The sequence below is a fragment of the Rhineura floridana genome, chromosome 1 (genome assembly GCF_030035675.1).
Source record: "Rhineura floridana isolate rRhiFlo1 chromosome 1, rRhiFlo1.hap2, whole genome shotgun sequence".
NCBI lineage: Eukaryota > Metazoa > Chordata > Lepidosauria > Squamata > Rhineuridae > Rhineura > Rhineura floridana.
The window spans coordinates 165,212,665-165,227,060 of NC_084480.1; the positions used below are offsets into that span (position 1 = coordinate 165,212,665).

At 44.1% G+C, this 14,396-nt stretch overlaps 1 protein-coding gene across 11 annotated transcripts in view; it reads right to left on the reverse strand.

The window, feature by feature from the left end:
• The window catches only part of MTA1 (metastasis associated 1), a 148,040-nt gene that overhangs the window by 24,503 nt on the left and 109,141 nt on the right, over window positions 1-14,396 (reverse strand). For 7 of the 11 annotated variants that reach the window (XM_061584418.1, XM_061584379.1, XM_061584353.1 and 4 more), the window contains one exon: window positions 7,996-8,027. The exons of the other annotated variants lie outside the window; for them this stretch is intronic. In XM_061584418.1, coding sequence (XP_061440402.1) covers window positions 7,996-8,027 — 32 coding nt within the window. The remainder of the gene's footprint in view (window positions 1-7,995; window positions 8,028-14,396) is intronic. 11 annotated transcript variants of the gene reach the window in all.

Below are 14,396 nucleotides of genomic sequence, written 5' to 3' on the forward strand. Positions count from 1 at the left end.
TGCAGACTGGGATAAGGTCCTGACTTAAAGGTTTGTTGAAAGAGGAAGGTTTTCAGTAAGTGCCAAAAGATAACAGAGATGATGCTTATGTAATATCTAAGAGGAGGGAATTCCAAAGTGTAGGTGCCACTACACTTAAGGTCAGCTTTCTATGCTGTGCGGTACAAACCTCCTGATAAGATGGTATCTGCAGGAGGCCCTCACCTGCAGAGTGTACTGATCGACTGGGTATATAAGGGGTAAGACAATCTTTCAGGTATCCTGGACCCAAGCTGTGTAGGACTTTGTACACCAAAACCAGAACCTTGAGCTTGGCCCAATAGCTAATGGGCAGCACTACTGTGAAGGAGTTTTTCAACTCCACATCCACTTCTGCCAGCTCAGTGAGGGAGGCTGTAGTGCAGTGGGATGAACTGTACACTAACAACGTCCCCGTTCTGTCTCTCTGACCTAACACTACAAACAAACCCTTGAATCCAGACACAGTGTAGATAGATCTCCTGGTAAGGGAGATCAAATTTTAATGGACGAGAGCAACTCGCTTCCTTCCAATGCGGGAAATCCAGTACTACAGCATTCTTGATTATCTTCAACAGTTCCTCCTGGGTATTCTGAACAATGATCCAAAGCACAAGAAGTTCATCCAACAGGTCAACATACGGATGAAGTTATTCAGTTGGGACATTGGGATGCTGTCAAAGTTCATTTATTTATTTATATTATTTGATTTATATCCCCCCCTTCCTCCCAGCAGGAGTCCAGGGCGGCAAACAAAAGCACCAAAAACACTTTAAAACATCATAAAAACAGACCTTAAAATACATTAAAACAAAACATCTTTAAAAACGTTTTTTAAAAAAGCTTTAAAAACATCTTAAATACAAAGGGTTTAAAAAAAACCTATTGTTCAGGAAAAAAACGTATTAAAACTCCTAGCCATGGAGGTCACTTGGGCCTCTAGCAACAAAGATGGATCCAGGAGCATCCCCAGACTACAGACCTGCTCTTTCAGAGGGAGTACAACCCCATCCAAAGCATGCAACTGACCAATTATCCGAACTCAGGAACCACCAACCCACAGCGTCTCTGTCTTGCTAGGATTCAGGCTCAGTTTATTGTCCCTCATCCAGCCCACCACTGAGTCCAGGCACCAGTCCAGGACTTGCCTGGCCTCTCCCGATTCAGATGTTACAGAGAAATAGAGCTGGGTATTGTCAGCATACTGCTGATATCTCACCCTAGATCTCTTGATGACTGCTCCCAAGGGCTTCATATAGATGTTAAACAGCATGGGGGACAAGATGGTACCCTGCGGCACCCCACAGCACAACTGCCAGGGGGCTGAAAGACAGTCACTCAATGCTATTCTCTGAGAGCAACCTTGGAGATAGGATCAGAACCACTGTAAAACAGTGCCTCCAATACCCATCTCACCAAGTTGGCCCAGAAGGATACCAAGGTTAATGGTATCAAAAGCCGCTGAGAGATCAAGTAAGAATAACAGGATCAAACTCCCCCTGTCCTTCTCCCAATAAAGGTCGTCCATCAGGGCAACCAAGACCAATTCAGTCCTATAACCAGGCCTGAACCCAGACTGCGATGGGTCAAGATAATCTGTTTCATCCAAGAGTACTTGCAGTTCATCAGGATTAGTCCTGGAAACAAGCTTATATGCTTGCCTGAAAAAGAGAGATACACCTCTAGAAGTCTTTCCATTAAGAACATAAGAACATAAGAACATGAGAAGAGCCTGCTGGATCAGGCCAGTGGCCCATCTAGTCCAGCATCCTGTTCTCACAGTGGCCAACCAGGTGCCTGGGGGAAGCCCGCAAGCAGGACCCGAGTGCAAGAACACTCTCCCCTCCTGAGGCTTCCGGCAACTGGTTTTCAGAAGCATGCTGCCTCTGACTAGGGTGGCACAGCACAGCCATCACGGCTAGTAGCCATTGATAGCCCTGTCCTCCATGAATCTGTCTAATCTTCTTTTAAAGCCGTCCAAGCTGGTGGCCATTACTGCGTCTTGTGGGAGCAAATTCCATAGTTTAACTATGCGCTGAGTAAAGAAGTACTTCCTTTTGTCTGTCCTGAATCTTCCAACATTCAGCTTCTTTGAATGTCCACGAGTTCTAGTATTATGAGAGAGGGAGAAGAACTTTTCTCTATCCACTTTCTCAATGCCATGCATTCATTTGCACTATTTATTTATTTATTTATTGACTGACTGACTGACTGACTGACTGATTTAAAATATGTCTATCCTGACCTTTTACCCCACAATAGGGCACTCAGGGAGGATTACAATAAAATCACACGGATACATAATAAAATTATACAGAATAAAAACACAAGACAAAACAGTAAGTTAAAATAAATAAAATAGGTACATAAATACATAAAATACATAGGCTACATTCTGAGGCTGCTCACCTCCCAGAGAATCCTATTGACCAAAGGGTCCCCTATGGAGGGTGGTACACATAGATATGTATTTTATTTGAGTTTGCAGTATAGAAATGAAATAATTATTTTTGGATGCAACCATGGAAAACAGTCCCTGTAGAAATGGATGTATGGAATATTCTTGGCAGGTATAGAGAAGAAACAAAATGAAATGAAAGAAATATACAGATTATAATTGCATTAAAGCATTAAAGCATAAAATTCCTCCTGAATGCTAATAATGAGGGAAGCAGATATGCCACACTTGAAAGGGTGTTCTGCAAATGAGGAACTACCAGCAAGGAGGTGCTTTCACAGGTCAGCACCAGCCAGGCATCACCAAGTGGCAGTACGACCAACCAATCCTCCCCTGCTGATTGATTGTAGGGCCTGATAGAGATGACTGATACTGGGGGAGGCACTCTTGTGGGTATTTGCGTCCCAAGCCATTAGGGCTTTGTATGCTAGTAGTAACATGTCTAATTGGACTTGATAGCTCACTAGCAGCGAGTGCAGTGCTTTCAGAACTGGTGACACATGGTCCCATTGGGCTGCTTCACTATCCAAGCGGGAGGTCACCAAAAGAGGGACAATTGAGGTCAAGGCTATTCTAGGTAGCAATGTTTATAGCTGGCAAACCAGTCTAAGGGGGTCATAAGCATTCCTAGCCACAAAAGCCATTTTAGACTCCTATGACAGGAATCCAGGAGTACACTTAGATTATGAAATTGTTCCTTCAGATGGAGTACAACCTCTTCCAGAACAGATTGTCCACCTAATTCCCAGACAGGGGAACTGCCTACCCACAGCACCTCCATCTTATCTGGATTCAGCTGCAGTTTATTGGCCCTCATCCAACCCATCACTACTTCCAGGCACCACCTGCACAGCCTCTCCTGATTCAAATGAAATGCCATACTGATGACACTGTGCTCCAAATTCTTGGATACCTCCCAACAGTTTCATATAGATGTTGAATAGCACACAGTGGACCCTTGTGGGACCCCACAACTCAAAAACTACAGGGCTGAGCATCCTGCAGATAGGAACAGAACCACTGTAGTATACTGCCTGCATCTTCCATCCCTCTGAGTCATTCCAGAAGGATACTGTGGAGAATAGTGTCAAAAACTACCAAGAGTAGTGCAAGGTTGTCCTGATAAAGGCTATCAATCAGGACAACCAAAGCTGTTTCAATGCTAAAACCACGCCAGAAACTGACTGAAATAGATCTAGGTAATATGCCTGGTGGAAACAGAACTACAGCTGGTTGGCCATCATGTTCTTGATCACTTTGCTCAGGAACAGAATATTACAGTGTGGGCAGTAGTTTCTAAAACCTCTTTTCGACAGGAGCCATAACTCTCTCGTATAATGAGCCATTAACCACTCCCTGGGGTGAGCAGAGAGGTCAAGTTTGCTGATGGTTAGTAAGAACAAAAAGGAAGTGCAAGAAGCTCTAAAAAGGTTCTTTCCAAACTGGGTGAAAAAGATGGAGATAGCAATTGTAGTCACTGTTATCAAGAGGAAAGTGGTGAAGGTTGGGGCAAAAAATCCTAACTTCACATACGCACAAGGTCTGAACTGGCAGTGACTGACGATCAAAAAGATCTTGGAGTCCTGCTGAATAGCTGTATGCATTTGTCAACCCAGTGTGCAGTAGCTGTGAAAAAGGTGGATTCCATTTTAGGGATCATTAGAAAAGGGATTGGAAATATAACCGCACATATCACCATACCATTATACAAATCTATGGTACGACCACACTTAGAATACTGTGCTTAGTTCTGGCCATTGCAGCTCAAAAAGGAACAACTCCCCCACGAGGAAAGGTTATTTTGGGAGCTTTTTAGTTTAGAAAAAAGGCGAGTAAGGGGAGACATGATAGAGGTGTACAGAATTATGGATGGTGTGTAGAAAGTGGAAATTTTTCTCCCTTTCATATAATATTAGAACCCAGGCCCATCCAGTAAATCTGAATATTGGAAAATTCATGACAGACAAAAGGAGACTTCATTATAAGGTGGACAGTTAAACTATGGAATTTGCTCTTGTAAGATGTAGTGATGGCCACTTGGATGGTTTTAAAGGAGGATTAGACAAATTCATGTAGGATACAGCTATCAGTGGCTAGTAGCCATGTTGACTATGCTATACCTCTAGTATTGGAGGCAGTATGCATCTTAATACCAGGTGCTAGGAATCACAACTGGGGACAGTGCTGTTGCAGTCAGGCCCGCTTGCTGGCTTCCCATGGGCAACTGGTTGCTGCTGTGAGAATGGGATGGTGGACTAGCTGAGCCTTTGGCCTGATCCAGCAGGGCTCTTCTCATGTCTCACAAACTTCAGTCCCTACCCTCAAACTTACAATCTAAAAGACATGATATGCAAGGAAAAGGAGGAGGAAGAAAAAATCAAGACAGGCAGGGACATCTTGGTGTGATAGTTTTAATAGCTCATGTCAGCTCCCTATTCCAGAGATAACCCTGGGCACCAACAGGACTGCATCACACAGGAAATCTTTAAGATTTTCTTTAAGATATGACATCTGGATCCATAAGCAACTGGAGGCAGACTATCCTATCAGGCTCCCTACCTCTGTGCCTCTTTATAGCTGAAACTCAACCATGTAGTAATCTGTCTGTAGCAAGGAAACTGTTTTGTGCTCCCCTACGCAAAAACCACCCACCTCCTGTCCAGAAAATAAAATCAAATTGAGGTACGATCTGCAACATGCAAAAGACCAAATCAGAAACATGCATGATTAACGAAGACCCACTGTGAAAAACAGAGTTCCATTGAAATGATACGGGCTTTTTGATGCCTGTTGTTTCTCCTTATCACTATGGCAATCTTAGTGAACAACACATTGTGAAATGTAAATCTCTCCCTCACTTGCTCAGAAGAACCTAATTCCCCCAGCATACAGAGCAATGCATCCTTGCCCTTCATTGTATGTGAAGACAGTAAGGCTATTGTATGGCAGTTCCCTTGCTGAATGGTAAGATTATTTATATAGCATATATCAACAAGTAGCCAGTCTTCCTCAAGAGACTCATCAAACAATTCAGACAGCTACTTTATACCACTACCCCAATAATTGCCTTATTGCTACAACTGATTATTTCGAAACAAGCAACGAAGAGAAAATAATCCCTGACTGATAAACCAACAATTTTGTAAAGCAAAAAAGTCAACAGTAACAAGCTTAGATACATATAATCAACCTATATATGAATGAATGAATGGTTTTATTACAGTCACAGACCAGATATTAAAAAGAAAACAGCAAGAAAGATTAAAACATTTAAAAAACAATACTACCAAAATTCCCACAATCCTTGAATAATTCTTTAAAAAGCGGACTGACAGCATTTTTTCCTAATTTGCATAGTATTGAGAACCTATATATACATAACATAAATCCAGAATATCATTAAATATGTGTTACAAAAAATTATTACATAAAAATGGAGTTCTATCTAATAACAAAAAAAGAAAAGAAAAAAGGTTAATACAAATCTAGAAAGATCAAAATAAAGTTAATGATCAAAGTCTGTTAATACAACTGAGATAATAAATTAAAAAACTGAACATGTATCACATAAATATGACCACAATGTATGAAAAACCTAATAAAAATCTAAGCAGAAAATAAATGTCTGTGTACCACATGGCATATCCTATAAGGTTTGTTAAATTGGCTGGACTGTCATATCGGATGCTCTTCCTGTAGGTCTCTGCCAAATGTGTTTTGGCTCATGTACCTTCTTCTGCAGCCTATTTTGGTTTGTAGCATTCTTTATACATTAATTCCTCCAAATTCAATTCAAGTTTTGTATACAGTTCCTTTGGAAGAATTATTCATTACTATTGAAGGAACTTTTCATTACCATACTAGAGTTCTCTATTGATGGGTGTTAATTTTTGGAAACTTGGGCCAACTGGAGACATTGGCTTTTGATTTTATACAACTGTATGGCTGAACTGCCTTAGGGATGTTCTTGCATCATTGCTACAACTCACATGATCAATATATTAACAACACTGTAAATGTGCTATAAAATATCCAAAATTATTTAGGAATGCATCTCCAGCAGTTATTCAAATTCTAGGCAGAAGCCACTCATTTGGTTGCTATGGTTATTTTACCCTCCAGGGCAGTTTCCTTCAACGAAATACCAGATATTGTTGTTTTGTACAAAGATTAATGGTGACTAGCTCCTTTTTAAAAGGTCCTGTAAAAGCTATTATAAAAACTCTACACATTATGTAGGTGGCACAGAAGCCCTATGCCCTATTCAGAACGGAATACTTCCCTCCACTTTAACGCATGTCACATCAGACTTATTAGACTGACAACTTGCTGCCATCCTCTGAAACAATTCCCAGAAAAAAGATAAAACTGTATAAAAATAAAACTTTTCATAAAGTTTTCCTACTGAACTGCAAAATGCCAAGTTTACGACATACCTTCATTCAATAGTGAAATTGTGAGACTATTTGTTCCTGTTGATCTTGTGTGCATATCAAATTCAAGAGGCAGGGAGCTGTTCTTACCTTTAAATATTAGGTTGACAAGTAGTTTCTCTCTCTAAAAGAAAGCCTGCTTGGTTGCTCTCAGCAGCTTGGAAGACAAAATACTTCTGGGAATGGCATTATGGCTTAATCCTAATGTAGCACTAAACAAAACCAAGGTTTAGTGTGAACATACTACTGTGCAGGTTCCTGGAAAGGAGACTGTGGCTGCTTTGCTCCTCCTCTAGTTTGGCTGCTGCTGCACTGCTCTGAGCTAAACCATGGTTTAGCTTAGCAGATCATCCAAACCCAGGCTTGTGGCTTGTCTCCTCTAGAAATACCACAAGTTGCAAGCCATAAAACAAACCCTGGTTATAACTTGTTTATCTAGAACAAGACAAGCCACAAACCTGGCTTCAGATGACACACTAAGCCTAACCACGGCTTAGCTCACAGTAGTGCAGCAGTGGCAGGAGCAGAGAAGGAGCAAAACAGCCACCACTTCCTTTGTGGGAACCCACATATTCATACTAAGCCATGGTTTGGCTTAACATTATGTGCAAAACAGGCCTATGTCATGACATAATTTCCGGGGGATTCTTCCCAGGAATGCCACTGGGCTGCTTAAAGCAGCCAAGCCACGGATTGAAATGTTGGCAAGGCTATTTATTTTTAGAGAAAGAAAGGAAAACCTTGACCACCTTGATTTTAAAGATCCCTCTCCCAACACTCCAAGTAAAACCATCCTTTCCACCAACATTAATACAATATTGGGGGAGGGGGATCCCCCCCAACCTATACAAATCTTTAGTACTACACTTTAAGAGCAAGGGTAGCCAATGTGGTAACCTCCATATATTGCTGGACTACAACTCCCATAATCCCCGAACATTGGCCATGCTGGCTGGGGCTGATGGGAGCTGGAGTCCAACAACTTCTGAAGGCACCACATTGGCTACCCCAGACTTATAGCTTTCTGCTGGAAAGAGCTTGCGATGGTGGTGTTCACTGTATTTTTTTAAATGAACATTCTCTTACCATTTGTCTGGTTTGTCCGTAGTTAGGCAGACCTAACAAACAGGAAAGAGAATAGAGCTCGTAAGACACCATTGCTTTTCCAAGACAAAAAAAGAAAATACAAAATCAAAACAGCACAGCTATGTTTGCAAATGGCTCACTTTCCAAAACTGGAATCACTTTCACATATGCTTTCTTTGGTAGATACATGAGAAGATTATCTCAAGTGATCTAAAAATCATTGCGAAAATATTTAAATATACTGTCCATTTATGTTAATAGTACTGAAAGCAGCAGGAGAAAGTGTACATTAGTTACAGCAAAGCGCTTGCCTATCTGCCATTATCTGAGGCTTGACTCAGCTTAGCTGAGGCTGTGCCTCTCCTTTGCAGAAGTCTGGGGACAGCCTTCAGTCCCAAGGAGGCCTCAAAAGGAGGCAGGCACTGAGTCATTCAGTCTGAGGCAGGGTAACAGTATTGTTTTTAAATAAGATAGTACTACTTTGATTTTAATATAACTGGGGGAAATGAGCGATCTAAATTAATAATCCAATTCCCTCCCTCTTCTGAAAAATAATTTTCTCTCTTTTTAATGGTGGTTTATTTGTGAATCATGATCCTAATTTGTTTTGTTTTTCAAAAAAGGTGGAGAAAGGACAAGAAAGTTTCAATTATTCATTCTGTTTCAGTTTGTTTCTTGGTCGTGTTTGTTAAACCATTAAAACCACTGTTTTATCTCTATCTTGCTCTCCTGATTCTTAGACAAGAATAGTCTTGCAGTATCAGGTAGGTAAGGAGTAGGCAGTCTTCAGGCTTGCAATATCTACATTTGTTTTTAACTAGAAGGTTATGATACACTAACTCGGTGCAAAATACTGGCTGAGGGAGGTCATCGTACTTAATTCTAAGGGATGGCTTGCCACTCTGCAGCACAAGAATTTGCTTTCAGTACCAGAAATGAGCTCACAGACCTTTCACACAAAAATTTATTCCTGGTTTCACCAAGTGCCTTTTTGTTGTTGCTCTTGTCAAACAATTGAGAACCTTGCCAATCTACTGCAAGCCACCCAGCAATCTAACAATAGATCCCAATATAACTCCATCCCACCACTGAAATAAATGAAAGATTTATTTAATCCAGCATCTCATTTCTAAAAGTGGCCAGTCAGATGCCTCCGGGAAGCCCACAAGGAGGCCATGAAGTAGCAGCTCTCCACTGATATAGGTACATATCTGCTACACCCAGATGTTCAGCCTGTCTTCCTTTACAAGGAGCGAAAATACATATTGCTGACTTGGGTTAACATTTACCCCAACCTCTCTGGCTTCCTTGGGGCAAAAGTGAGTCTTGCTACAATTGCCTGACCTAACCCAACCCCATGGAGCTTCTAGAAGAGTTCAGTACCAATTCTTTTTCTTTATGTATGCCATGAGATTTAAAGTTAGAATTAAATATTTGATGCAAGTTCTCTGTCAAGAATGCCTTGAGGTGTGTGTGTATGTATGTATAAGGAATGAAACAGGAGGCATAACCCACACCAATTTTCTGGGCACAGAGCAAATTTCAGAAAGGAAGGGCAAACCTCACTGGCCACACAGCACTCCCCCCACCAGCATCACATCTTTTTTTTACCCAGACGTGCCTTAGAATTATGCAGCATGATAACATGTTGTCACTCTGATGGGGCTGAGTAAAAAAATAATAAGAGGTACCCTCTAGTGCTGGTTAGAGATGTCATTTTCCCCTTCAGAAGCCCATCAAAGTGATGCTGCATCATTGTGTAGCATTTTTCAAGGGCGCTGCTGAGTGAGTAAATAGATAAATAAATGGCATCCACCAGGAAGAGAGCTACATGGCTGGTGAGTTTCACCACCACCTTCAAAAATTCCCCAAATGAGTACCTCACTTTGGCGAACTGCAAATGGGGTGGTAAAAATGTTGGGCATTTTGGAGTAGCATTAAGTAGAATACCGAAGAGGTTAAATCAGAACTGAGAGAGACTGCTTTTGTTTCGTGTATGTTGAAAATACAATCCTGCCTAGCCTTTGCATCAGAGTCAAATTTCAATATACTTTACCACGAAACAAATCAAAACAGAGATTTATTTATAAAGTGTGGTGAAGTGAACATACATTTGATCCAAACACTGACAAAAGAGAGTACTTTTCCCGTATTAAGTTACTAGAAGGAGGAGTCTTAGTACGGGGAAACATGGGTGATGCCACCCCAATTTCAGTGATTACGGGCAGAGGGGATGTGGTGAATTACCACAGAAGGCAACGCTATCTGTGCCTTGTTCCTTGCTGCCACTACTCTCATGGATGAGTTCCTCGTTGCTCATCTGCTGTGCCCACTGGCCTGTGTGTGTTGTTGTTTAATGCCAGATCGGTACATAATAAGACCACTCTCATCCATGACTTGATTGTGGATGAAGGTGCTGATTTGGTGTGCATTACTGAGACCTGGGTGGGTGAGCTTGGAGGAGTTGACTTTGCCCACCTGGATACTTGGTGCAGCAGCACAGGCTGCAGGGACGGGGGTGGGAGGGAGGAGTTGCTGTGGTTTACAGAACTTCCATCTCTGTCACCAGGAAACCACTCTGTCTTGGAGCTGGCTGTGAGGGCCTGCACCTGGTGTTGGGCTGAGGAAACAGTAAACTAGGGTTGCTGCTGGTGTACCATCCACCCTGCTGCCCGGCAGCTTCTCTGAGCTGGTGGAGGTCATCTTGGCTGTGGTGTTGGAGGAGCCCAGAACGATAGTGCTGGGTGATTTCAATGTCCATGCTGAGGCTGCCTCTAGTGTTCTGGCTTGGGACTTCATGGCCTCCATGACGACCATGGGGCTGTCTCAAGTTGCTATTGGCCCAACACATAGGGCAGGGCACACCCTTGACTTGGTTTTTCCTCCAAATGGAGGAAGGGGTGGTCTGGAGATAGGGGGGTGGATGTCACCCCATTGTCATGGTCAGATCACGAAGTTTAGACTTATGGCTCCAATCCTTCCCTGCAGGGGTGGTGGATAGATTAAGATGGTCCGCCCCCGAAGCCTAATGGAATCCACTGGATTCCTGAATGCCCTGGGGGGTTCCCAGTATATAGAGCAGGTGACCCTGTTGAAGCCCTTGTCATGCTGTGGAACAGCGACGCGTGTTGGGCTCTTGATACAGTTGCCCCCGAGCACCCTCTCTGTCATTGTGGAGCCCGGCTTGCACCTTGGTACACCAGTGAGCTAAGGGCAATGAAACAGGCTGGATGATGGCTAGAGCACAAGTGGCGAAAGACGTGCTGTGCGGCTGATCGGCCACAAGTAAAACATCATAACCGTGCCTACTGTGTGGTGGTGAGGGGGGCGAAGAAGGCCCACTTCTCTGCCTCCATCGCATCCTCAAGTAGCCATCCAGTGGAGCTTTTCCATATTATCAGGGGTTTGTTGACATCAACTCGAGGAAATGGAGCCTTAGACCCTTCGGAGGCCCGCTGTGAATTGCTTGCAAGGCACTTTGAGGGTAAAGTTGCTCGCCTCCGTAGCAGTCTTGATGCCCCATCCACATCTACTCTAGTTCCCAATGAGGTGTCCAGTGCAACGTCTGCTGCAACTTCTTGGGAACAGTTTCAGTTGATGCGGCCTGATGACATGGACAAGGTGCTTGCGATGATGCGGCCAGCAACGTGTCCTCTCGACCCTTGCCCTTCTTTGCTTATTAGAGCTTGCCAAGGGGGTGGATGCTATAGTTGATACAGTCTCAGTGGATGTAACTTTGGCTCCTGCCTGTCCAATAATAATGGATTATTTTCAATTTGTACAGCCTGAGGATGTGGACAGGATCCTTGGAGAGGTGAGAGCCACCACATGTCTTCTAGACCCCTGCCCTTCTTGGCTCATTAAATGTGCCAAAGAGGGACTGGCTGAGTGGGTAAAGGGAGTGATCAATGCCTCCTTACAACAAGGCAGAGTTCCAGTGTGCCTAAAGGAGGCAGTTGTAAGGCCTTTGTTGAAAAAGCCATCCCTGGATCCCTCCATAATGGATAATTATCGGTCAGTGTCCAATATCCCATTTTTGGGCAAGGTAATAGAGCGTGTGGTGGCCTCCCAGCTCCAGGGATTCCTGGATGAAACGGAGTATCTAGATCCATTTCAGTCTGGTTTCAGGCCTGGTTATGGGATGGAGACGGCTTTGGTCGCCTTGGTGGATGACCTACGCAGAGAACTGGACAGGGGGAGTGTGTCCCTGTTGGTTCTGCTGGACCTCTCAGCGGCTTTCGATACCATCGACCATGGTATCCTTCTGGGCCGCCTTGCTGGGATGGGACTTGGGAGCACTGTTTTACAGTGGCTCCGTTCCTTCCTGGAGGGACGAACCCAGAAAGTGGTGCTGGGGGATTCCTGTTCGACTCCTTGGCTGTTGGCCTGTGGGGTCCCTCAGGGCTCAGTTTTGTCCCCCATGCTATTTAACATCTACATGAAACCACTGGGAGAGGTTGTCCGGGGGTTTGGGGTTCAGTGCCATCAGTATGCTGATGACACCCAACTCTACTTCTCCTTTCCACCTAACTCCAAGGAAGCTGTCTTGGTTTTAAACCGGTGTCTGTCATCAGTGGTGGACTGGATGAGGGCGAACAAATTGAAGCTTAATCCAGACAAGACAGAGGTGCTCCTGGTCAGTCGAAAGGCAAATCAGGGAATAGGGATTCAGCCTGTGCTGGATGGGGTTACACTCCCCCTGAAGACGCAGGTTCGCAGTTTGGGTGTGCCCCTGGACTCAGCTTTCTGCAGTGGCCAGGAGTGCTTTTGCACAATTAAGATTAGTGCGCCAACTGCGCCCATTACTTGAGCTGTCTGATCTGGCCATGGTGACACATGCCTTAGTTACATCCCGCTTAGATTACTTTAACGCACTCTACGTGGGGCTGCCTCTGAAGACTGCTTGGAAACTTCAGTTGGTGCAATGTGCTGCAGCCAGAATATTAACTGGGGCTGGCTACAGGGACCATACGACTCCCCTGTTACAAAAGCTCCACTGGTTGCCACTCTGTTTCCGGACACAATTCAAAGTGCTGGTGATGACCTATAAAGCCCTATATGGCTTAGGTCCAGGCTATCTGTCAGACCGTATCTCCCTATATGAGCCTGCCCGGGCCCTGAGATCCTCAGGAGAGGCCCTTCTCTCAATACCTATGTCCTCACAAGCACAACTAGTGGGGACGCGAGATAGGGCCTTGTCGGTGGCTGCCCCAAGGCTTTGGAACTCCCTTCCTAGGGAAGCAAGAATGGCCCCCTCCTTGCAGTCCTTCCGTCGGCAAGCAAAGACTTTTTTATTTCAACAAGCCTTTGGAACTGAAAGCTGTTAAGGACAGGTCTTGAAGGGTGCTGCATTGCTGTTGCCTAATTGTATTATTTTAAACTGAGTTTGAATTATTTTAACTGTACGTATGAATGATTTTAATACTGTAAATTGTTTAATTTGATTTTAATCTAGACTTTTGTATGTTTTTAATTATATGTGTGCTTTTATCTGGAAGCCGCCGTGAGTTCCAGTTTTGGAAAAAGGGCAGGGTAAAAATAATGATAATAAATAAATAAATAAATAAGGGGGTCTGACCGAGTGGATCCAGAGTGTGGTCAACACATCATTGCGGGAGAGGGTGGTTCCAGCCACCTTGAAAGAGGCGGTGATCCGACCACTCCTGAAAAAGCCCACCCTGGACCCATTGGTTTGTGACAACCCATTGGTTTGTGACAACTTGACCCATCCCAGTCTGGGTTCAGGCCTGGTTATGGGACTGAATTGGCCTTGGTTGCCCTGATGGATGACCTTTATCGGGAGAAGGACAGGGGGAGTGCGATCCTATTATTTTTACTTGATCTCTCAGCGGCTTTTGATACCATTGACCATGATATCTTTCTGGGCCAACTTGGTGAGATGGGTATTGGAGGCACTGTTTTACAGTGGTTCTGATTCTATCTCCAGGGTCGCTCTCAGAGAATAGCATTGGGTGACTGTCTTTCGGGCCCCTGGCAATTGTGCTGTGAGGTGCTGCAGGGTACCTACCATCTTGTCCCTGATGCTGTTGAACATCTATATGAAGCCCTCGGGAGCGGTCATCAGGGGATGTGGGGCAAGGTGTCAGCAGTACACTGATGATACCCAGCTCTATTTCTCTGTAACTTCTGAATCGGGAGAGGCCGTGAAAGCCCTGGACCAGTACCTGGACTCAGTGGTGGGCTGGATGAGGGACAATAAACTGAGTCCGAATCCTAGCAAGACAGGGAAGCTGTGGGTTAGTGGTTCCCAAGTTTGGATATTTGGTCAGTTGCCTTCTTTGGATGGGCTCGTACTCCCTCTGAAAGAGCAGGTCCGTAGTCTGGGGGTGCTCCTCAATTCATCTTTGTCACTAGAGGCCTAGGTGACCCCAGTGGGTAGG